Source organism: Chlorocebus sabaeus, chromosome 23 (assembly GCF_047675955.1).
Source record: "Chlorocebus sabaeus isolate Y175 chromosome 23, mChlSab1.0.hap1, whole genome shotgun sequence".
In the NCBI taxonomy this organism is placed as follows: Eukaryota; Metazoa; Chordata; class Mammalia; order Primates; family Cercopithecidae; genus Chlorocebus; species Chlorocebus sabaeus.
This window is the reverse complement of record NC_132926.1, coordinates 34083669-34110020: the sequence shown is the minus strand read 5'-3', so window position 1 is coordinate 34110020 and position 26352 is coordinate 34083669. Positions and strand designations below refer to the sequence as shown.

Genomic DNA, 26352 nt, shown 5'->3' with positions numbered 1-26352 from the left:
GTAATTTCTTGTTTCTAGCTTTTTTTGGGTGGTGATTTACTTTCGTTTTTATCCTGACTATCCCTAAACAAACAGCCATTGTTTGATTATTTATTCTACTGCTAATATCTGTGTCTGTTGTCAATATCTTTGTCTTCTCTCCAAATGTATGTTAATCTGCTCTCCATATATTTTCTGTAAACACAATTTTGTTATTAACTTGATTTTAGTTTAAAATTCTTATTGCTTTTCTCTTTTATTCTTTTTGTTGTTGTTGTTGTTAATTATAGAAATCGTTCCTTTCTTCAGATATTTCTTTCTATATTTATTTCCTTCCTTTGGAGACTTCTAATTCTATTTTAGATGTTCTTTAGCTTTTCCTTTTTTAGAAAAATAGTTTCTTATTTCCATTGCCTTCTAGGAGAATTCCTTGATCTGATCATCTGGTTTACAGGTTCATTATTTATTTGTACCTATCCCATCTTTATTCTTTATATTGCTAGATTTATTATCATTTGAATATTTTCCATATTCAAAATTTCCACTTTGTTCTTCCTTTATAACTTGTTTCTTGTTATTGTTTTACATTTGTTTATGCAGATATCTTCTCTTATCTCTCCACAGCGTAGTTAGACTTGATAAAATATTTTTCTGCCCATTCCAATGTTTCTACTTCAATTGATACATGTTGTTTAGTATATTCTGTTTTTTACTTGTCAGATATACAGATATTTTTATTGTAATATTCCATAATGGCTGTATTTATTTTTTCTGCTAAATTCAGTTAGGTCATGTTCAATGTCAAGCTTCAGTATGTAGCTCTTCCGGTGAGTATAAGGATAGAAAAAGAGACAAGACCCAGAGCTGGAGGTTCCGAATCTACTCTTTTCCACTCTAGTTTACTGCCACTTCACCAGGTCGGGAATCCATGGTAAGCTCTCAGGCAATGTCAACATTAGGAAGAGGTGTTTTCTGTAGGTTGTGATCCACCACCTAGGGGTTTGGAGGGAAAGGAGGTGTAGTCATAAATCCTTGCACCTGTTTTCATCATCTCCCAGCTGGCCTTTTGCCTTGCTCTGTCATTCCCCTGTCTACACCTGTGACCTAGTTAGTATGTTGCTGTTGATTTTCTGGTTAAGGGGGATAGCAGTGATTGTTTTGAGTTAATTACTTTGATCTATAATTTCCCTATGCTTCTGTAGTTTCTTCAGGAATGATTTTTGAGAGAAAACCAATAGCCATCCTGTTTTTTCTTTATGCTTCAGTCAGATTTCCCTTCTTTCTGTCCATTCCTTAAAAAGGACAGTCTAGTTTCCACCACAACTCCTTTTCAATTGCCATTCTCTATGCCTAGAATGTTCTTCCCTCAAATTTTTAATGGTTGACACAGCCTCAATAATCTCATCTCACCTCAAATATCACCTTTGTAGAAAGACGTTTTTTTGCTGCTATATCTAAAATAGTCCTCATTCTGATCACTATTGTATTTTTCTGCTTATTTTTGAAAGCACTTACTGTAATCTATAGTTGTTGTACATATCTGTCTCTTTCTATCAGAATGTAAGCTCCTTAGAATATGTATTCCATTTTTTTCCTCTCTCTCTCTCTTTTATTTTATTCTTTTCTGTGGCAGCTTCACAGTCCAGAAGAGTGCTAAAGTGTAGCTAATGTGTAATAAATTTTGTGAAAAAATGAACAAATAAATGAATGAAACAACATATATGGCCACTGCTTATCTTATGTTCAATCTATTTTTAACTTCTTTCTAAACATATGAATAGTGGAGTATGTTCTTTAGCTTTTCTTTTCTGTTTTCAGTTCTTGTCCTTCTAGATAAAAGCTTCTCAACCTGATCTTCTGTATCCTACTTTTATTCTTTATATTGTGTGACATACTGATTCATCATAGGTCTACATTCTAAGTGTTTCATATTTTTCATTAAAATGTCTTTATTTTGACAATGATGACATGAAATTGTATTTTGCAATGTGATATTCTAAAGAAAAATTATCCAGTTTTATTATTTGGTTTTAGATAAAAGTTAAATTCAAGTTAACTCTGTATCTTTTTTAGCTAGGTCATTTCACAATAACAAGTTGCCAAATAGTGTTTCATAAGAATTCACTTGATCCTTACTGCAAATCTGGAATGTAGGTAGGGTATGAATTTCCATTTTCCTGATGAGGAAAGTGAGGTGCAAAGAGGTGAAGTGAGTGGGTGGCAGGTCTGAGACTTGAACACTAGTCTTCAGTTATTACTTTGTGCATTTGTTTTTCTTTACCATCAAGTTTGTTCCTAAGTATATGTCAACGTTATTAGAATAGAGATTTGGGCTTTCTCCTGCCATACCTAAAAGATGCTTAGTTTTCTTGGCTTGTCAGTAGAGAAAACGTTGAAAACAGCAACAACAACAACAATAAATGGTTCTGTGCCAGGCACTGTTCCAAGTGCTATACATGAATTAACATATTTAAATCCCTATATAGTCCTGAGAGGTTGACGAAATTATAACCATTTTGCAAATGGGGACACTAAAGCATAGAGGTGTTAAATAACTTGTCCAAGTCCAACAGCTTAAGCAGCAGACTTGGAAATATGAAACAAACAATCCTGCTCTTAATTACTATCCTAATCTATAATAATAGAAACTTTACTGTATACTTTACTAAGAGCTTTCATATCCTTAATCTACTGGACCTCACTACTACTCTGTGGAGAAGGCAGGCAGGATTGGACAGACAAACAGTATGCCAAGTTTCAGAGCAGTGACTTGGCCTACTTTGCCCAGACAGCAAGTGGCTGAAGTGATACTGAAATTCTTTCTTTTGAAATCTAATTTTATCTCTGTTCTTGGATCACGCTTTATTGCCCATAAATTTATTAGCTCACTATAGCCTTCATGATATGTTTTTTCTTCTCCAGCAATTTACATTATTGTGGGCTTAAAATGTTAATCTATTTATACATCTAAGAACTCTTTTGTCTCTTATATTTTGATGTTCCTTGATCATGTCTTTTGCAGCTGAATTGTGATGATTTTAAAAAAGGAGAAAGAGATGGGGATTTTATCTGTCCCGATTTTTATGAAGCTGTTTGTGGCACAGATGGGAAAACATATGGCAACAGATGTGAACTGTGTGCTGAGAATGCGTGAGTATTCTCTGAAGTAGGCTTTCTCCCTAAAATATGTTCTCTCTATAATTACATGACACAATTTTTCCTACAGCCTTTAAGATAACGATTCATTGTGTGGGAGTTAGCCATTCCTAAATTATTAGTACCACTTCTTTTACTACTCTGAAGACAAATAAAGGTGTATAGTGTAACACTTTATATTTTACAAAGCACTTTTATGTATGATTTATCAGGTGGTTATCACTTTATGAAGTAGACAGGATAGGGAGATTATACATTATATGTTCATAATCTATAAAATGTTATAGATTTTATATTTAAAATGTATAATAAAATACAGATTTAATATAATAAAACATTAGAGTTAATATTATAATAAAATATAGATTTACTATTTTATAATCTATAAGATATAGATTATATGATTATAATATATAACAGAATATAGAATATATTTATGTAGACACACATACATATATGTGTGTATATATACATACACACATCTACTTCTATCCATCATCTATCATCTGTTTGTTTATCTATGAGTATACCCTTTTTCACAGAGAATTATTTTGTCATCAAATTATGTTTATTAAGTGCTTAATAATATGTGATATTAGAGTAGATAATTGGGACTTTCAATATTAAATTTCTTCCCATTTCTAAACATTTACCAAATAGCTAAGGCATCTTACTGTCCTATATCTTGTCCGTGTTTTGTTCTTTCTCCACCCTAAATGCTAGGTTTGGTTATCAACTGTCTTCACCAACAAGGTAACATACCTGCTTTGCAGGTTCTGGCTTGTGACCTCAATCTTGAATTGTCTGGTCTTAAGGCTTTGCAAATATAAAAACCAATGTTTATATAGGCTAATGAGGGATATTATAATTATTCACTTTCTGAGATCCTGCAAGCTTTAGCTCTCCTTACAATAAATATTTTCAGCAAAGTAAAACTGCATTAAAACACTCCCATCCTTTGCATGATGATATTTCCAGAAAATCACTTTAAAATTATGTCCTCAACTCTCACCAAGGGTCAACATAGAGAAACAGAAAACAAACATAGATATATGAAGAACATACAGATTTTTATCAGATACATATTGTGTAGCACAAGTATGAGCATGCTATATATTTAGTTCTTACCGTGTCTTTATGTGGGGAATCCCATTATGAGTCTTTAAATCTCTGGTCCAGGTGTAAGTTTCTCTCCCCTAATTTCTGGTATATTTCTTTGTACTATGCGATGAGAATCATACTTCTCCTTGTGTTGTTTTCCTCGCAGCTCTGGCTGCTAGGAGGCTCTATAATAAAATTGAAAATTTGATTTTTATAGTGCTCTCTCAGCTGATATCCTTTGAAATACCTTTTTAAAATCATTTTTAAATATTTAGTTTTTTCTTTATGTTGCTTTTACTAAATTTGTATTGTTTTACAGATATTATCGTTGTCATCTGCTTTAACTTTTGACAAATTAGAAAATATCTCTTACATTTGCGGTTCTGTGTTTTCAGATATACTTTAAAGGTCTACTAGACTGAACAAAATTAATTATCAAGACTTTATGTACTTTCTATGAAAAATAAAATACTAGTCTTCATAACCCAAATAAAGAGTAGTATAATGGGATGTTAGATAATACAAATTTGACTTTGTTTATTTAAAACAACAAAGTTCCTTGGGGACTGAGGGGTATCTATTATGCAGTTACAAGCTTTACTTTTCCCCATCTTCTGATGTGGATCCCTCCTCTAAATAAAGGTTAAAAAAAGATTTCTGTAAATAATACTGACAAGTCGGAATCTTTACCATCTCTTCCGTGTTAACTACATTTCTTTGACTTTACGTTATAAACAGTGGTTTTTATTAGAAAAAGTAATGAAATAATACTATGTGGCAGCTGTTTTTGGGAGCAAAGGATAATGACAATGCAATGTAGAGCGGTTAGGTTTGAATGGTGGGAAGTTCTGTGATATTAAACTGCTGTATCTACTAACTTTTGATTCTAGGAAAACCGGGTCCCAAATTGGTGTAAAGAGTGAAGGGGAATGTAAGAGCAGTAATCCAGAGCAGGTGAGGTCAAATGTCAGTGTGATGGGAAATACTGGGAGGCTAACTTCAAATAGGAAGTAGGTGCTCTCCTCTTCCTTCTTAGGTGGGAGCCTTGGAAGGAAGTAATTCTTGCTTTATGTGAAATGGAATACCCGGTACTGCCCACTAATATGAAAAAGCTAATTATAGTCTCTGAAACTGGATCAGATTACTTTGGTGGTTAGATCTTTCAATCTATTTCTGCTTTCTATTAAAGAGAAGAAGAAGAAGAAGAAATAAAAGGGAAACTACATATGCAGTACCCTTCAGTCACTTAGCCTGAGTTAAAACCCTAGCAGTGTCACTTCCTGTTCGGAGAACTTGGACAAATTACTTAACCTAAAATGAGATTTGAACTAAATATATTTTTTTCTATGATACAATTTTGTGAGCCTGTGATGGTAGGGGAAGGGGAAGGAAGAAAGGATCTCATACATGTCACACTTGTCTTTTTCCAGGTGAATGATTTTCCTAATTTTCAAGGTCTGATGCCCTTTTTATAAGCTTCCAGAGCACCTGAGGTTACTTCCACCAAGTCATTTAGCATCATGCTATTTTAAATGTCTCTTTTTATCATCTAGGAGATTGGGAGCAAGTTAATGGCAAGGACTGTGCTCTGTCTGAGTTCTGGCACACAGTGGCTTAGCTGTTTACTAAATAAATGAATAAACAAGTAAAAAAGTTTTTTATTTAACCACATGAATTATAGAGTACTTACTGAGCTACATCTACACATGAGCTACATCTACACAGCTGGGACTGCTCTAAGTGGCCCACAGCAATGTCAGCGGGACTGAGTTCTATAATAGTTCTGAAAAAGTGTTATCAGCATTACAATCTTGCTAACTTTCCAATTCTTTTCCCTGTTCTTCAGGATGTATGCAGTGCTTTTCGGCCCTTTGTTAAAGATGGAAGACTTGGATGCACAAGGGAAAATGATCCTGTTCTTGGTCCTGATGGGAAGACACATGGCAATAAGTGTGCGATGTGTGCTGAGCTGTTGTAAGTATCATCTTCCCCTGGTGGACTTGATGATGATGCTCTTGGTTGCTGCCCTGAGAATCACTCTGCAGGGAGATAAAATCCTTTTCATGAAGCATGCAATTCTTTGTCTTTACAATGTAAAATAGCCTTTCTCACAGAATGGCTTCTTTTCTTTTTCTTCATATCATTGATTGAAGTTTCTTAAAAGGAGAGAATAAGGTGGCATGTTAGTTATTAAATTCAAGACTCTTACTTCTTTTAAATTACAGTAATTTGAAAATGCATAGTGTTTTATAAGGCACAATATTTTAAAATTTAGAAAGCACTTTCTTACGGAATGATATAGGTCAGTCGTTTGACATCCATTGCTTCACTTGGGCATATGTAGAGAGCCTTCCTGAGTAATGTGAGGCTAATTAAAATAATAATAGAAATAATGCCATGTGTTTGAATTTATTTATTAGTTTAAAAGGTGGAACACAGATCATTACGAAAGGAAGGACTACTGGGTTAATCTTTATCTGAGTGCCTGGCAGTGCTTGGACCTTGAAGAGGCAGATGTGGATAAGATCTAATTAGTCTTTCATATTCTGGCTGTTAAACAATGTTTAGATTATCTAATTCATGTGCCAGCAAGCCTTAAATTGCCATATTTACATCACTAGAACTTTAAAATCAGGACAGAGATTTAACTGATGAGTAAATGTCACACCTGCCTTTGAAAATTACAGTTAGTCCTTATAGAATTCAAGGACATGTCCATTCAGGTTTACAAAACGGTGATGATAACTGGTTTCCGGACAGGAAATCAGCCTGATTTCCACTTTCTTATCTAGGAGACATGTTCTCTCAGTGTTCAAATCTGTCCTAATTCTGTTTTTTTTTTTTTTTTTTTTTTTTTAATGCATTATGTGAAAAGGGAAATTTGACCTCTCTAGCTCCTGGTTTCTTCCTCTGGGGAACTGAGATAGCCACACCTATCTCCAGGATGAGATGCTAATCAAATGATAGATGTGAAAGGGCTTAAAGCTCAATTCAAATGTAGCTTTCATTAACAACTTAATATTTTTACATGAAAGCTAACAAATACTTTACAAGGTATACAACGTTATACTTAAGGGTGTGGATGGCAATGCCTCAAACGCTCAGTTTGGTTTCACCCTTGTCACAGCATTATTTTAAAGCTCTTGGTTCTGCCTGTTAAAGGGAATTTTCCTGACAATCTTCTGTTTGTCAATCAAGGTGTCACACCCATTCAGTTTTACAGAACAAAGCTTCTAATTGACTGTCAGTGAATCAGTTTCACACCTTTTCTTACTATAGGCAAGAAAGCTAATTTACAGAAAGCAAGTTTCCCAGATCCACCATTGCTGTCTTTCTTTCTTTCCTTATCTTTGGCAATTTCTCTGGCTCAGGCATTGAAGACAGGGAAATGCTTGTCTCTTGTAAGTGGATCATTTTCAGCAAGTCGTAGCAGAGGATATGAAAGTGTTTAGCACAGGACTGAGGATACTGAAAATATGATTGAGTCATAAACTGACCAACTGTTTATTTTTCTTAACAGTTTAAAAGAAACTGAAAATGCCAAGCGACAGGGTGAAACTAGAATTCGACGAAATGCTGAAAAGGTAAAATGACTCACCAACACAATTTGGTTCTTGTGGCCATAAATATTAACAAATTTATGCCTAAACCTTTAAGTAATGAAATAAAGTCATTGTCTTTTATTATTATATATTTTTCTTAATATCAAAATTCCCCAAATTGACTGTTCCTAGAATATGAATCATTAGATTCAGACTGAAAACAGCATTTCCTACCTAAGGCCCAAAATGTGCAATTTCCACCTGTGTTTCTCCAGTCCTCCAGCCCCCAAAAGAAGGTATAAGATAGAAAGTTTATACAAACCAAATTCTGCTTAATTTCTAGCAGCCTTCTTTTTGTTTAGTGTGAACCCATTTTACTCTGAATAAATTGTTTAAAAGTGGCAATATAATGTAAATTAAACAGGAATAATTTTAAAATAGTGACAGAGTCTTTTAAACACTATATCCACTAGTGCATTTTATGTGTAATTAAATTGACACAAGTTGAAGTTATTAACTTTTCCATTGCGATTATTCTGTTCAGAAAAACCTGCACTTACAAAGGTCTTGGTTGTGCTAAAAAAAAAAAAAAAAAAAAAAAAGACAAATTTTTAGATTGTGTTTTAAACAATATCCTTAAAATTATTTTTTTGAAATTACTTCATAATTTAATTATTCAATCTAGTATAAAATGTTTTGAATAAGCACTTAGGTAATATAGCCTGGATTTTTAAAATCACCTACTTTCAATGAGAGGGATAGCAGTTTCCTTGCTAAATGGCTAACCTCTTGTTGAGAAGTCAGAACACTTGAGTTTTAACCTTGGTTTTGTCATGCTGTGGGTGTGGGAGACTAAGTAAATAATCATCCTGGGCCTTAATTTCCTTGTCAGCAAAATAAAGAGGTTGGATAAATGACCTGAATTTTACCTTCCTGTTGGACTGTGATTCTACATCCTGCACACTTTTGTGCTAATACAAGTGCAATCCTTTTTGAAGATCATAGGGCTTATGTTTTCCTAAAGGAAGAAACAAGACCACCTTTTGGTAGTCAAGAACTAGCCCTTCAGTTCATAATGCTTATTTAATGAAGCAAAGCTCTCACCCTAAATAGGATGTTAAAGGTTTACATTTAGGAAAACTAAGTATTCAGAACCATCTACAGTTTATGCAACACTTGCCAAGGATTGAAAAGGAGTTCTTTTGTGGTGGTTGTTAAATTTCAGTCTAAAACTTTGGGTCATCCAGTGATAGTTAATATTTTATTGCTTCATAAACACAGAGAGTTATTTTCCTTTGTTTTTCATCAGGTCTCTCTGTGCTTCCCTCTTCCTCTCTGTGGCTAGGGTCATTGTTTTGTGGAGTCACTGGGCACGATGGTGTGAATAGGACTGCTTTATTGTGATGGCTCAATATGTTCCCTATAATTAACTTGTCACTAGGTTGCATACACAGTGTTTCTTCAGAATCTCCTTGGATGAGTCACAACTTATAAACTGAAATTATCATTGTTTCTTTTATGAGAATCATTGAGCATTAATTTTGTATACCATGCTATGACTATCAGGTGACTGTCTTCTGCGTCTCTATTTCTAGATTGTTACAACCATGACGCTTGGAGCACATCCATTGCTCCTCCAAAAATAAATACCTTCTTAATAGGAAGCAGTTAGGATTCTCTGTTAAAGCATCCCAATGGAAGTTGAATTACTTTTTTAAAAAAACCAAAGAATGCTAGATCTAGAAAAGATCCTACAGAGCATCTGTTCCAAAAACCTCATTGTAGAAGTAGTAACATTGTGTTTCCAAAGGAGAAGGGACTTTACTGTGGTCTCCCAGTTGGGTGAGAGGCACAGTGGCCCAGGTCGTTTGACTCCTAGCCATGCTCTTTATGCCCATGTTTTCTTGCCTGAAATGGAATGATGAAGGTCACACAGTTGAAAAGAAAGTTATAGACCAGGACTTTTTGTAGGTCATATTGTAGTTCTATATCCCACCACAAAATGTTTAATGACATAGAGATCCCCGAGCCTAGAGTAGCTTAGAGTATCATTTTTTTTTTTTTGTAAAGTTTAGCCCTCATCACATAGTAGAGCTTTCAAAACACAGAAAGTAGCCTGAAAGTAGTGAACCAAAGCATCAGGAGATCTGAAAACAAATATTTCTTGGATTTTCTTTTTGGCGGGGTGGGAGAGTCACTCCTTTTTTAGCTCTTCTAAATCAGTATCAGTCTTGATGATCTATCCATCTAAGGTGAGGGTGAAAGGAAATTAGATGTACTCTCTCTCTACAATGTCAGAAATGATCATGGATAAAGAAGGCAGAATACACAAAAATTATCCACAGATCCATAGAGAAAATCAACTAAAGTAAGTGTAACAGTGTTGGATAGCATCTTGTTTCTTTATACTTACAAACTAGGTTGAATTATTCTTGGCTTGATCCATATTAAGTCACTTTTAGACATCTCATCTTCTCACAATTGTTTTTGTGTGTGTGTGTGTGTGTGTGTGTGTGTGTGATTTGGCTGCTGCGTTTTGTTGTGTTTGTGCTGGAACCTCATTAAAGAGATCCCCGGATGCCTACTGATTTGAAAGTTAAAAAGAAATACCCAGTTTTAATCCAAGAAAACTCTTGATCAGCCTTATTTTTTCCAAGGCTCTTTTTTACCTTATAATAAACATACCACATAATGCATACAAGTGCCAAGTAGTTGACAATATAATTACTATTTCTTAGTAGTTCTCATTAATATGTTGTATGTATTTGCCAACTTCTAGACCTGATGTTTTGTGGTAATACATCTATTATAAAGTTTCTAGATTAAAAAGTAGAAAAATGGTAAATAAAATTACGTGTTGACTTGATGTGGTGGTTCATGCCTATAATTTCAACACTTTGGGAAGCCAAGGCAGGAAGATTACTTGAGCCAAGGAATTCAAGACCAGCCTGGGCAACATGATGAGATCCAGTCTCTACCAAAAAAGAAAAAAATTAGCTGGGTGTAGTGGTGCATGTCTGTAGTCACATTAATTAGGAAGCTGAGGTGGGAAGATCTCTGAGCCTAAAGGTTAGAGGCTTCAGTGAGCTATGATCATTCCCCTGCACTCCACCAATACAGCAAAATCCTGTCTCAAAAAATAAAATATCCTGAAATGAAATGAAGTAAAATAAATATAATTGTCTTTTCAAAGGATTTTTGCAAGGAATATGAAAAACAAGTGAGAAATGGAAGACTTTTTTGTACACGGGAGAGTGATCCAGTCCGTGGCCCTGATGGCAGGATGCATGGCAACAAATGCGCCCTGTGTGCTGAAATTTTGTGAGTATAGAAGCAGTTTTTTCAGAGTGACTCAAAAGGTCGAAGTGTAGATTGATTGCATTGATGAGTAAAAATAACTTTGAAAGGAAGCTTTGTTGTTGAGAACCATTTGAGCAGTTTTATGTCCTCTACAAATCATAATGCCACCTAGTGAGTAGGTGCTACTGATGTTTGTCTATTTCTGAGGACAAATGGATTCCATTTTCCAGTTGAAATATTGACTTACAACATACTTCTTAACATTCGCCTGTGACCTTCATGAATCTCTTTGCGAACTAATTCTAGTATAGAATAGGGGTAAAAGCAGGTACCAAGACTTTGATTGTTTTTCTTAGGTAATTATCCCATAGTAACAGTGTTGATGGAACACTCTTAGATACTTCAGGTTTACAGATTAATTGGATTACTCTTATCTTTTGATCTGGGACATATGACCTTGGGAGAAGGGCAGATCTCACAACATACAAATTATCGCATTTATGAAGATATCTTAGATGACATCTCATGACACTTCCGGCTTCTCGAGCTCTACAAGCCCTTTCCTGTGTCCTGTCCTATGCCAGTTCCTCCCAGTCTTGGCCAGTTGATGTCCCCTCCTCTTGTAGATTACATTTCAGATTATCTTCCCTTGGATAAGAACTCCTAAAGTCCCTCCCTAATTGAAACTAAATTCTTATAATCCTTACTAATTGTCTTTTATAACCACCATCACAGTTGGCAATTATACAATTATTTCTCCAAGTATTTGTTGACTTTCAGTCTCTTCTACCAGCCTCAAGAACTACAAGAGGGCAAGATATGTGTTTGTATTATATACTCCTGCATGCCCAGGGCCCAGCCAATGCATGCCCAAAAAACCATAATTACTCAGTAAATTATGAGTAAATGAATGAATGAAGATGTGAATGAGGATCCCCCACTCTCAAAAAGCTTAAATTCAGTAGCAGAAATAAACCATGGACATGTGCACATATTTATATATTGCAAAATAGAATAAAAACCATTGCATAAGAGAAGACTATTCAGATACAAAAACACAGCAATACACGTAGAACTCGTTTGTATTTGGGAACTGGAACGTCTTCTTCAAAAAGGTAGAATTTAAGCTGAAGAGTTTTAAATTTCTTTTAAGAAAGGGAGATGAGAAAAAAGATCATTTAGTGGAAGGAAATGGTATAAAGGTGAAATTAAAGGGTCTTTTTGGGGATTTGAGGTGTTTTTAAAGTGTTTGTACTAAAACTCAGGACAACTTAGATATTTTTCCATCTGTACCTAATGACTGTTTTGTAACATGAAGATCAGAAGCCTCTCTACTCATATATTTTATTTTTTCCAGCAAGCGGCGTTTTTCAGAGGAAAACAGTAAAACAGATAAAAATTTGGGAAAAGTTGAAGGAAAAACTGAAGTTAAAAGAGAAATTTTGGTGAGAATCAGTTTGATCAATCTAGTTATAACTTGTGTGTGGGGGTGTGTGCGTGTGTGTGTGTGTGTGTGTGCAGGGTATGTGTGAGTGAGAGTGCACATTATGTAGTATGCATTTTCAATATTGTTTAATATTTTCCACACTACTAGTAGGTTTACTGGAAACTAATTTATGGTTATTGTTTTATGAAACTTAGATTTAAAAATTATGGCATTATACTTTCTAGCTGTGTATGGAGGAAATTAATCAAGTCACATTAATAATATAGTTTTGCACTCGTAAATGAAGGTGATATATCAAAACACTGAATTCAAAGTGTGACATGTATTCTTCAATGTGTGGTAGCTATTGTGAAGGTATTTATTTCAAAAACAATATCAATTTTGAATTTTAATGTGCTTCCTTTTAAATTATACTGTGCTCTGCTTTCTAAGCATCTTTTAACTAGTCACCTGTCTGTTTCTACTGCTACCCTCTTAGCTCAGACACTTAATAGTTTTCTTTTGCATTGATGTATTGGCATCGTGCCTGGTCTGTACACTGTCGGTCTCCATCTTTCTCAATCTTCAAGATTTAATTCATCCTCCATGTAGTGTTCATATTTCATAGAATATGAAAACAAAAAACTATGGTTCCACCTGTCAGTGATGCTATAAAATTCCAATGTTTGAAGATATTCTACAGTATATTCAGACCATTTCACTTCCTATAGAAACCCTAACTTATTTCTTACAGACAGTTTTCCAGACTTCTATGATGTGCAGTCAACAGATCTCCTAAGTAAGCCACTCCATCAGGCCACCTTATTCCTGTGTAACTCCTTCCTTCCTTCCTTCCTTCCTTCCTTCCTTCCTTCCTTCCTTCCTTCCTTCCTTCCTTCCTTCCTTCCTTTCTTTCTTTCTTTCTTTCTTTCTTTCTTTCTTTCTTTCTTTCTTTCTTTCTTTCTTTCTTTCTTTCTTTCTTTCTTTCTCTCTTTCTTTCTCTCTTTCTTTCTTTCTTTCTTTCTTTCTTTCTTTCTTTCTTTCTTTCTTTCTTTCTTTCTTCTTTCTTTCTTTCTTTCTTTTTCTTTCTTTCTCTTTCTTTCTTTCTTCTTTCTTTCCTTCCTTCCTTCCTTCCTTCCTTCCTGCTTGCTTGCTTTGACATTTTATTTCTTTTCTTTTCTCTGTCACCAGACTGGAGTGTAGTGGTGGGATCATGGCTCACTGCAGCCTTGACCTCCCGCTCTCAAGCTATCTTCACATCTCAACTTTCCAAAGGGCCAGGATTACAGACATGAGTCACTACACCTAGCCTAAGCCTCATTTTGAACTGCTTTCTTCCCCCTTGGTCCTAGGTTATCAAGTCCTTTTAATTTTAATACTTAAATATCTGTCAACTACTATTTTATCATTTTTTCCAATTTTTCTCCTTCCTTCTCTTTCTTCCTTTTCTTTCTCCTTTTTATGTTTCTCCTAATCTATCTCTCTATTCTCTTTTCCTCCCTCTTTCTCTTTCTCTCTTTTTTTAATAATATAATTAGTGTCTCTAACTTCATTCCCTGGTCAATCAAATCCTCCACACATCTGGTTGATAATCTTTGTAAAACAAAGATTTGATTTTGCCATTGTCTTCTATAAACATTTATAATTTTCCCATTGCCTAAAAGTAGTATCCAAATTCCTTTCAAAGTTTAGTGGTCTTCGATTTACAAGGTCTCCTTTTGACCATTTCCCAAATATTCTTCTCTTTATCCAACTAATTATTTAGCCACTATATTCACAAATATGTTAGTTACCTAAAAATAACATGTTCTTTCATGCCTCTGTGTGTTTGTCCATTTAAATCCTCTTGGATGGCCTTTTTACCACATTATGTTCCCAAATATATTCTCAAGATAGAACTTAGACATAAGTTCTCTGAACTTCCATGGATTATTCTTTTCATTGTACTTGTACACTCTTAATTCATACTAGTGTTATATTTCTTAACTTTTTATATTATACTTATCCTTTCCATTTGACTAATAAAGAACATAAATATAAATAAATCATATTTCTATTTATATATTCCTAACTTAAACATTTGTTGAAGATGTAAATGGATATTACAAGGAGAGAAATATCACAATTTTTGGATGGTCCTAAATATTAAAAAGTTTTATTTTTCATCCTTAATTTCTCTTTTTCAATTTCTTTGTAAAATAACATTTAACATTCACACATAGAAAACAGAACTGTATCTAAACTTTTTCGTATTCATTATCCAGAAACTCTGCAGTGAATATCAAAATCAGGCGAAGAATGGAAGACTTTTCTGTACCAGAGAAAATGACCCTATTCGTGGTCCAGATGGGAAAATGCATGGCAACTTGTGTTCCATGTGTCAAGTCTACTTGTGAGTATAGATTTTTTAGAATGTCAAAGAAAGAAGGGATCTTGCAGGTAATTTAATAGAAACAGCTTGTTTCGTAGATAGGGAAACCGTGGCTCAAGACAGGGAAGAGAGTTGAATACGTTACATGGAAAAGATCAGTAATAGAGCTGGGAGTAAGTACCTAGAGTTGTTGGTTGTAAGAAGCCTTGTTCCTCTGGCACTCCCTCTTTTAGCACTAGAATGTCCTGACAAACATGAACTTGTACAAATATTAGTTGCTCCCTCGCTCCTGAAACTTCACATGTTAGCTAGCCTGTTTTAGCAATTTATAGGTATCTCATCTTCCACGGGAGTTAAGAGTCCAAAGGTCGTGCTTAATGTAGAAATGGAATAAAGTCAAATTTCCCATGAAATAACACAAAACTCCTATAAAATTACAATGGGTATTATTTTATGTAATGTAACGTTTCTCAAAAAGTTAGAATGGACAGTTTTCTTTCAAAATTTAAGAAACCTCTTACTTTTTTTTGGCTGAGCTCAAATTAAGTATTTAACTTACATTTAGAATCTATGGCTTTTTTTGTTTTGATTGACAACTACATATGGTTGTAATATCACCAGTTAACTGCACATACTGTGCAATTCCATTGTACAAAGCAAATTTAGGCTTATTTGTTTTATCAGTATATGGAAATTATTGTGGGTGTTTTTTTTTTTTCACATCTTGTCCTTTAGATGAAACAGCTATGAGTAAGCAAAATATTTAAGCTTAAAGCAAAGCTAGGGTACACATGGTGTGGTAGAGAGACCATGGTCTTGAGGGAGGAGACCTTGCTTGTAGTCATATCCTGAGATGTAGCCAAGGCCCCCTCTACCTCTCAACTTCTCTGATTAACAAGGGGATGAGTAGATGTGCTTTGTTAAGGCCACTTTCAGCCTTCAGGTTATGTCACCATGATTTTAGTTTCGGTGCCTCTGTTATGAACGTTAATGATGCTGCCTTTCTTACGATAGGCAAGAAAGCTAATTTACAGAAAGCAAGTTTCCCAGATCCACTATTGTTGTCTTTCTTTCAACATTAAAAAGATACTTGGAAGAAATAACAGCACCATACTATCCTGGAGGATATTTTGTTGCTTCTCATTGATACATAGTGATAAAGGGACAAAATTGCTCCAGTCTAAAGAGGGAGAACAGTTAACAGTGCAAGGATGTGGAGAAATCATGGCATGTGTTTGTTCCTAATGGATCTGCTTCTTTTTCCCTCTTATTCAGCCAAGCAGAAAATGAAGAAAAGAAAAAGGCTGAAGCACAAGCTAGAAATAAAAGAGAATCTGGAAAAGCAACCTCATATGCAGTGAGTGGAATCCATCCGAAAAATCCTACTTGGTGCTATAATTTGAACAAATTTTAAGAGCCCAAAGGGTGAGATTTTGCCCTGCAGAAATCCCCAGAATGTCTTAACTCTTCAATCTGGGGATGGTATTGAGATAATTTATATGAGAAGATTGATCTATTCTTGCTGATTCAAAACTAACTTTGCAAACAAAAACAAAAACAAAAAACAAAAAACAAAACAAAACAAAACAAAACCCGAAAAAACCAATTGTTTAAAAGCTGAAAAACTGAGTTGTACTTCTAGTTTTATCACTTACAGACTGTTAGCTTTTGCCAACTACTTTCCAGAGAAATTCTACATGTATGCTTTCTACATATGAGTTTCTGATATTTCACGTCTAATTTGAGATAAAAATACCTTGATTACCCCCCGAAGCATGATTTTTATCACTGAAATATTACAATATTAGTTTCCAAAGCCTTAGCTCTGTTATCATCCCCAATGGTTTTGATGATAAAAGTCTCCTAATTTTCCCTCTGGATTCTATCCTTTCCCCTGTCCAACCAATCTCCCTAACATAGTTTGAGTAACTTTCAAAATGTGAATAAGATCATAATATTGCTCTGCTTAAAACCCACAAGCAACTCATACAGGATATGCTTTAATCCCATTATCTCTCCTCTTATTTGTCCCTTATCTCCATTCAGAAAATCATGCTCTGCTATGTGCCATGGCTTTTCCTACCTGTGTTTTTCAGCTAATTTTATTTTCATAAACCTGTGTGCATATTTCTCAATTCATTTTTTTCGCTCAGTCAAATCATATTTACACTTCCACAGTCTCACCTAAGTTGTTCTTGCTCCCTGACATCTTCCCTGGTTTCCACAGTCAGATTTCATGGTTCCAGCCTATGAGTTCTCAGATTTCTTGTACCCTGTATGTTTGTACTTATTTTATTCTGTTTAGATTATAGTGGAATTTGCTTACATATTGCATGTATTACATCGAGACATTGTACTATGTTTTATTTTTTCCTATCTCTTAGCATATGATGTTTTCCTTGTTGTTGAATTGGATTTTACATCTGAGAAAAACACAGTTAAAATCCTCTGCTCAAGGAACTGTAACATTAGTTTCTGCCGGTGCAGATGTTTGAACCTTCTGCTTTAAGTAGAAAGGAAATATATGGCCAACTTACTTCTTCTGTCTTGGCAGGAGCTTTGCAGTGAATATCGAAAGCTTGTGAAGAATGGAAAACTTGCTTGCACCAGAGAGAGTGATCCTATCCAGGGCCCAGATGGGAAAGTCCATGGCAACACCTGCTCCATGTGTGAAGTCTTCTTGTGAGTAGCCCTGCAGCTGGAAACATGAAGAATGATTTTGTTCTTTCTATTTCATTTCCATGTTCAATCATGGGAGGGCCACTTCAACATAAGAATGAAAGAAATAAAGAATATTTAGAGAAACTGTCTGATTGGAGACATGTATTTGAAAATCCATGTCCTTTGAAGATTGTTAAGACTTCACACTTAAGCAAGGAGACAGTCACAATCTTGAAATACTCAAGTAGTTTTGGTGTTTAAGTGTGGAAACAGGACAAGTTCTAACTTATCTCCATAAATAAAAGTGAGGCCAATGGACCAATGGATGAAAGCCCTGGAAGACAGGTTCCAACTGGACCCCAGGAAGAACTTCCTAACACTCTGAGGATTTCAAAGATGGATGATTTACCATGGAATTCCAAGGATGATATAAGTACAGACTTTACAGGCAGATTAAAGCAAAGGCTTGAGAGTCATCAGAGATACAGTAATGAGCGCTGGAAATTTAGAAAGCCATCTCTGGACTAGGGTTTAAATCCCAAGTCTGTACCTATTATTTCTACATCTTCAGGCGAGTTATGCATTCTATCTGTCAGTTTATTTGTATGCTGGGGCTACAATAGTAGTTTTATAATGCAATTGTGAGGATTTCACAGTGCAAGCACGGGGTTAGGCACATCACATTGAAACAATTTAATCATAGTTAGGTGTAAAATTAAATTACATTTGAGATCACTTCTAATATGGAGATTTGATGATTTTTACTCATCTCTTCTTAACCATCCTTTTTTTAGCCAAGCAGAAGAAGAAGAAAAGAAAAAGAAGGCAGGTGAATCAAGAAACAAAAGAGAATCTAAGAGTACAGCTTCCTTTGAGGTGAGTGTATCTCCTCCAACAACTCAGAGGGATATGACCCTGAGGATCCACAGATCATGTTCAGGGAACACATACATTCCTTAAAACTGTATGAAACAATTGTACAGTTTGTGTTTTCATGTGTATTTACATGTGTGCAGTTATACATATGCATATGTGACTATTTCTTGGTTGATGGGTTCATTGTTTTTATCACTTAAAAAATCCATGCTTTCAAAGTTAATCATTCTAAAATAAGCCAATTGCTAATCCTCATTTAAGAAAAACAGTACAAGCTTTAGCTATTTTTGCAATCTGATTCAACCCATGTTCAACACCTTCAACTTCCCTCCTTAATTTCACAGGAGTTGTGTAGTGAATACCGCAAATCCAGAAACAACGGACCACTTTTTTGCACCAGAGAGAATGACCCCATCCAGGGCCCAGATGGGAAAATGCATGGCAACACCTGCTCCATGTGTGAGGTCTTCTTGTGAGTAGAGCAGTAGCCCCATAGCGTCTGAGGATTGAGCAGTGGGAATTTCCACGGGAAGTTTTCAAACCATTGTGAATAATACATGTTCTTCAGTGTAGCTTTCGGTTTTGGGCGTCATATTTAAATGGACTAAAAACAAACAACAGCAACAATAAAACAAGTGGAGCGCTTTCTATTATGATGTAAAGAGATACACAATAAGCCAGACACAGAAAAACGTATAATGTGTGACCTCTCTTATATGTGGGATCTAAATAAAGCTGACTAATAGTAGAGAGTAGGATGGTGCTTACCAGAGAATGAGGGTAGGTAAGGGTGAGGGTTGGGAATGAGGAAATGTTAATCAAAGGGTGCAAAGTTTTAGTTAAGCAGGAGGAATAAGTTTATAGGATGTATTGGACAGCATGGTGACTACAGTTAATAATAATGTATCGTATATTTCAAAAATATTAAAAACGTAAATTATAAATGTCCTTACACCTTCCCAAAAAAGATAAGTATCAAGAGACAACTATGTAAATTGGTTGATTCAATCATCACAATGTATGCATATACCAAAACATTACACTGAATTCAATTAATATGTACAATTATTATTTGTCAAGGAAGAACACAAGTTAAAAAAGTGAAGTGCAGAATAATTTCTTCTATGCCATTTAAAAAGTAACCTAGAATCATTCACCCAGAGAAGAGAATACTTCATGATAACTACACTAATTGCTTTTAGTCTTTTGAAAACATTCTCAGATGAAATAGGAAATACATATGATTAGATGTAAAATATTACAATGCATGGAAAATTTATGAGATTTTTTGTCCACTATCTTTCTTCCTACTTATTCTATGTAATTTTAAGGAATATAATTAAAATAGAAAAGAGCTATGGGAAGAAAGATTTGGGGTCATGATGAAGATTGACTTTGTAATAAAGCAGAGAAAGACAAGAATGGAGATTTTATTATGTAGGAGTTGGGAGTCTTATTTATAAGGTGCCTAAAATAGGTCTTTAGAATGAATGTCATGGTACGGCCAGCCCTTCAAAAGTGTGACTAGGCTTTTCTTAAACTCTTGATTTTTGACTAAAAATAACCCCATTTTATTTCCCATGTGCCAAGAATCTTAGAAAGGACTTAATTTATTTAGTCTTCCCATATAGAAAGTAATATAATCCAGTATATTTTCCCATAGCATTTGAGGCTTGGAGCACTAAAAATCTATTAGAAGGAAAATTAAGATGATGATCATATAATGATCACAGCAAATGTTGAATGCATATAATTATATGACACTTGCTAAGAGCTTTGCTACCTAATCTCACTTAGTCTTCACAACAACCACATGAAATAGATGAAACCAGATAAAAAGCAAAAACAAAAATAAAACTAAGGCCCAGAACAGTTGAGAATGATGGAAAAGTCAGGATAGGATATGGGACTTATAGATGAAGAAAAAATTAATGTATTTCTTGATGTGGGATATAATCACTTAGCAAGGCCTTTCAACCTGTTTTTTGTTCTCCCTTACATTAATCTTTCAGTAGCAGGAAACTAATTCTGCCACTTAGTGGTTATCTTTGCTGCCTCCTCTGACAATTTTCCACTGAAGAAAAAAAATGCTGTTTAAATGTTTTAGTCAACTTAGACTTGTGATAAAAGTTAGATCAGTTTTCATATAAAGATGTATGAACAATCCCATAATTTTGGATCTATTTTAGTCAGTTTATTTCATAAATATATAAATTCTTTATTGAAAAGAAATAACCTTTATCACCTCATGTTTTATAGATATGTTAACAAAGGTGACTGATTTTTTTGAGAATTATTCTGGTTTTCACACTTTCATACCATGTGAAAAAAATCTTTTCAATTTTCAAAAAGTTTTAGTTTGATCTATGTGAAAGTCTTTTGTTGATTGGGACACATTAAAACATTTTCACACATTATGTAATTTTTTTCTGCATTTTGAACTATTTGTTATTATCTATCTAATTATGTTGTAGATCCAATCCACGAAGCTCAATTTGCAACACTGTTAGTTATCCAAAATGTAACAGCTATCACTTTCAGTTCATTTCCATCATATGCCTAGTTTTGGAAGGAAAGTTTCCTTTCAATAATGACAATAATGATGATGTCAAACCCTTATAACAATTGTACCAATTATTTTATTATATACCAGTTGTTATTTTATTAACAACTCATTTAATGTTCATAACATTCCAATAAGAAAGTTACTTTTATTACCTCTTCTATTTCTCCTTCACACACACTTAAAGATGAGGGAAGCACAGAGAGGTTAAGGTACTTCTTGTTTTCCTTATAGAATTTGGCTCCAGGGTCTTTCTTCTTAACCACCACGCTATACTGCCTCTCAGAAGATAAAATATTACCTCTCTATAAAGAGTAATCACACATGCAAAAGAATCAGCAAATAAGAAAGTACTATTGCAGTACATATACTGGGAAGTTAAACAGGTTTACTCCCTAATTCAAGGGCTTTCTCTTGCACACCATTCTCTTGAGGTAGAGTGAACCATAATTGTTTATTGTCTAATAAAATTATAAACTACTATGGGTGGATATTTGGCATTGTTTGAGAATAGTCAAAATAATAAATGATCAAGCTATGGAAGTTAAGGATCTATTCTACTATATTAAGATCCATTTCTGGCCGGGCACAGTGGCTCACGCCTGTAATCCCAGCATTTTGGGAGGCTGAAGCAGGCAGATCATGAGGTCAGGTGTTGGAGACCAGCCTGACCCACATGGTGAAACCCCATCTCTACTAAAAATACAAAAAAAATTAGCCGGGCATGGTGGCACGTGCCTGTAATCCCAGCTACTCAGGAGGCTGAGGCAGGAGAATGGCTTGAACCTGGGAGGTGGAGGTTGCAGTGAGCCGAGATCGCGCCACTGCACTCCAGCCGGGGTGACAGAGTTAGACTCCATCTCAGAAAAGAAAAAAAAAAAACAGCAAAGATCCATTTCTTCTCTCTTTTTTCTTTTCGGTTTCTTATAGTCAACAAGAAGAAAGAGCAAGAGCAAAGGCTAAAAGAGAAGCTGCAAAGGTAATATTCTCAGGAATGCTGATGCTGTGTCCTGACATTTTTCATTTCTTTATAATTCTTTACTTATCTCATTAGAATAAATGTTTTCTGCTTAATTTTCATGCCTGAAACAAATGAAGAACATTTTTAACCTGAAGAAAAAGGGTCTTGCTTAGAAGTGTCCAGGGTACCAATTTTATTTCATAATTATTCAAATTTTGAGGTTTATTTCATAAAAAGTGGAGTGTTAAGTATTTGTAATGAATTTTCCCCATATTTGGCTTTTATTAGATTTCTCTTGTTAGAGTATTAACTTATGCCATTTACTAATTTCAGTTTACATTATTCATATCTCTGTTATTTGAAATAGAGAGTATAAGATCTCAATCATTCTAATTTACAAAACAAAAGCACGTATATTATAATATTTCAGCTTTGTCACCACCCAGTTATGGAGCAAATAGTAGTTTTCTTGCACCCAATTAAGTTCATTAAGTAAGGCCTCTGACTTTCCAGTTATTTTTAGTCCACTCTCCATGCTTTTATAATTTTATGCATAGCAGAGCCAAATTTATCTGTGTGGAAATGTTGAATTATTCTCATGTAATAGCTACATACAAGATTTCTTTCTTTATTCCCTCCCTCCTTCCTTCCTTCCTTCCTTCCTTTCTTTCTTTCTTTCTTTCTTTCTTTCTTTCTTTCTTTCTTTCTTTCTTTCTTTCTTTCTTTCTTTCTTTCTTTCCTTCCTTCCTTCCTTCCTTCCTTCCTTCCTTCCTTCCTTCCTTCCTTCCTTCCTTCCTTCCTTCCTTCTTTCTTTCTTTCTTTTGTTGAGATGGAGTCTCACTGTGTTGCTCAGGCTAGAGTGCAGTGGTGCAGATCTAGGCTCACTGCAACCTCCACCTCCCAGGTTCAAATGATTCTCCTGCCTCAGCCTCTCTAGTAGCTGGGGTTACAGTCACGTGCCACAACGCCCAGCTAATTTTTTTTTTTTTTTTTGTAGTTTTAGTAGAAACGGGGTTTCACCATGTTGACCAGGCTAGTGTGAAATTCCTGACCTCAAGTGATTCACTCACCTTGGCCTCCCAAAGTGTTGGGATTACAGGTGTGAGCCACCGTACCCGGCCTGTTTATTCTATTTCTTCATGATAATCACAACACTATACACCTCATCATTACTTGGGGAAAAGTTGACACAGTTTAAAATTTACCTTCTTACTGACTCATTTTTTTTTTTTTTTTAAATAAGTGTTTCTGCTAGGTGAAACTCTCTTTTCATTGATCATTTATAATTGAAAATTTGTTTTCATCCATTATGTTTGATCAGCTGCCAAATCCTCTTAGATATTTCCAGTGATATTAACATATTCCCCCTTCTCTCCACTCCTATTTTTACCCCCTTGCTTCAAATCCACATCTCCCATTCCTAGTTTTTAATTTTTTAAAATCAATTTACTCCCAGAAATCTGTCAGTTTCTCCAGGGATCAAACTTATTCTCTTCTCTATTTATAAAGATATGTCTTTTTAAATTTATTTATTTATTTTTGAATCAGGTCTTACTTTGTTGCCCAGGCTGTAGTGCAGTGGTGCAATCAAAGCTCACTATAACTTCGAACTCCTGGGCTCAAGTGATCCTCCCACCTAAGCCTCATGAGTAGCTGGGACTACAGGCACGCACCACCATGCCTGGCAATTTATTTTATTTTATTTTTATTTTGAATTTTTCTGTAGACAGAGTTTTGCTGTTATGTCCAGGCTTGTTTGAACGCTTGGCCTCAAGCACTCCTGTGATGACCTCCTAAAGTGTTGGAATTACAGGTGTGAGCCACCATACCTGGACAAAATATGTATGTATTTCTTAGGTTAAGCAAGTTTTTTTTTCCTTTCTCAGACCCCTAAAGACAAACCACAAGTGAACAATATTTTCATTTCCTTCAAGGCTTCTCATCTAAGCCTGCCTATGGAATCTTCCCACCTCTGATCTTTCCTAGCTTTTATAGACCATGGTATGCAACACAACACACATGTATGTTTTTGATGATAAATATTTTCAGATTTGCTATAGTGCCGGGACAATTCTGAGTTGACGACTGAAGCTTTGTAAATACTTACTGATTTATGACTACATGGTATCACTTTTCTTTTTACTTTTTACTCTACATTACGTATTCCTCATAATAGGAAAAGATGCAGGAAGGATAGAAAACTATTCTGAGAAAATATTTTCTTCATTTCCCAGGAAATCTGCAGTGAATTTCGGGACCAAGTGAGGAATGGAACACTTACATGCACCAGGGAGCATAATCCTGTCCGTGACCCAGATGGCGAAATGCATGGAAACAAGTGTGCCATGTGTGCCAGCGTGTTGTGAGTGTCCACCCCATCTCTCCCACTGAATTTCTTCACCCATGATCACCCCTGAGTCTCAGATCCTTCATGCATGTGCAGAGTATAGACCATGGGTTATATGTTAGAAAGGTTTAAAAGCAGATGGATGAGACATTAAGTAATATTGAATCATAAAGTGACAGTACTATTCTTTATTCAATTATCCTTCTATTTTCTAATTAAGTCAAGGAAAAAGCCTCAATTTAATGCTTTTTTTTAAACACTTGATAAACTTCATTTGTAAAAAAGAGAGAGCAGAAGTTTCATGATTTGGATTGGGTGATCTTTTTGATGTCCTTCCCACTCCTGACATTTTATGATTTGTTAGTCTATTCAGATAGGAGCTAAGGAAAAGCCAGCTGGATGGAAGTCTGTGGGATCAGTACATAAAGACTATTAAAATAGCCTGAACAAGAAATGGAATAGGGAGGATTGTTATTTATCCTTTCAAGGACATTACTGTATAATGCATACATTCATAAGTGGCTTAGTGTGGAGTAAAACCTTTAGGAAATGGGTTCATACTCTAAATGTTTACTAAAATGTCTCCCTGTTATGCCAGGTTCAGGGCCTTCTAAGGCCTTTGTTTTGCTGAGTGGTGTAGGTAAGCCTGTGACCACAGCTCCATACTGTGGGACAATAAAGAAGTTAATTATTATCACTTCTAATTCTCTTCCTTTTTATGTTCTTAATCTGCTCCTGAACTTAATCCTAAAATAAATGCTGAGAAAAAGACTTATTTAAATAATACCTGTTGAGGTGCAAAGTTAATGCCTCCTAACTTTCGCATGTCTTGATCCAACCTGAAGTGGATGCATACAATTCCCTAAAAGGAGAGGTTGACAGAGTAGAGCACTAGAAAAGTGGCCTGAAATTCAAGAAGCCAGGGTTTTTTTCTCACCCGTTCAATTTGCTGGTGGTGTGGTAATGACTAAATGTAGTAAATGGTAAGGATTTTCCAGCATTAACATGCTATATGTCAGTAGAAAATGGCAAGAATACCAGAATATTAGGCTTGTGTTCGATCCCCAAAGATTAGCAGTTGAATCTAACTGGACTTGAATCACTACTGCAATCCAAACCTTGAATTTCAACTTCAATATTAGCTCCATTGAAATAATATTTAAAATTTTTAGTTTAGAGTAAAACATGGTTTATTATGATTTTAAGCCCATCATCTGACTTAGCATCACCCTTTGCTTTTATCACTGATATGGTAGTTACTTGGAGAGGAAAAGTTTAACAAGTGAAATAAAATCAAGACAATTGTAGCTTTATTCAGAATGTTAATTAAAATTAGCAACCTACGAAAAATACGATCTCCTGAGGGCCACAGACTGATACAGATGCATGCTTGTTTTATAATTATTCCTCTTTAGAGGGGGAATGTAAACAACTAAATTTATCTGTTAAAGCAAAAGCACCTCTTAGACTAGATAAATTTGTATTGAAGACTGAATCTGACTATTGGTTTGGAAGATCCTCATTCCTTTTAAAAATGTACTGCCAAAAAGAGTAAGGAATCATATTCAGCCTATATCTTCTTTTTCTATTACAGCAAACTTGAAGAAGAAGAGAAGAAAAATAATAAAGAAGAAAAAGGGAAAGTTGAGGCTGAAAAAGTTAAGAGAGAAGCAGTACAGGTAGTTGTTTGAGATCATCAGAGTCACATAAATATTCAGTGATCACTCTCCCTAGGCAGGGCTCCTACTCCCTCCCTGTCATTCCAGTATTCTTAGTGACTTTGCAAACTGGGAAAATGTGTTTGGATCCCCATATACAAGAGTACTCCTCTTTCCTTATTCAATTTATTCACACTAAATCTATTAATTGCTCACGCAGTAGAGAGATCAATCACCATTTTCTCACCTGATTGTGTCAATTATATTACCGAAGAAAGAAGTATATATAGATTGTTAACTTACTGTCTGAATGCAAATTAATAGAGACAGATGTTCAGATTTTTCTCAAGTACATTTTTGAATATGGGTGTTTACCTTAAAAACAGCAACAACTAGGTTTTTATCCCACTT

The 26352-nt window shown here is 35.0% G+C and overlaps 1 protein-coding gene across 2 annotated transcripts in view; it reads left to right on the top strand.

The window, feature by feature from the left end:
- Positions 1–26352, top strand: part of SPINK5 (serine peptidase inhibitor Kazal type 5) — a 74608-nt gene that overhangs the window by 19470 nt on the left and 28786 nt on the right. For both annotated transcript variants that reach the window (XM_008014898.3, XM_008014896.3), the window contains exons 5-18: positions 3002–3129; positions 5127–5190; positions 6083–6210; positions 7757–7820; positions 10972–11099; positions 12436–12523; positions 14769–14896; positions 16151–16232; positions 17430–17557; positions 18331–18412; positions 18757–18884; positions 21906–21954; positions 24171–24298; positions 25878–25962. In XM_008014898.3, coding sequence (XP_008013089.3) covers positions 3002–3129; positions 5127–5190; positions 6083–6210; positions 7757–7820; positions 10972–11099; positions 12436–12523; positions 14769–14896; positions 16151–16232; positions 17430–17557; positions 18331–18412; positions 18757–18884; positions 21906–21954; positions 24171–24298; positions 25878–25962 — 1410 coding nt within the window. The remainder of the gene's footprint in view (positions 1–3001; positions 3130–5126; positions 5191–6082; positions 6211–7756; positions 7821–10971; positions 11100–12435; positions 12524–14768; positions 14897–16150; positions 16233–17429; positions 17558–18330; positions 18413–18756; positions 18885–21905; positions 21955–24170; positions 24299–25877; positions 25963–26352) is intronic.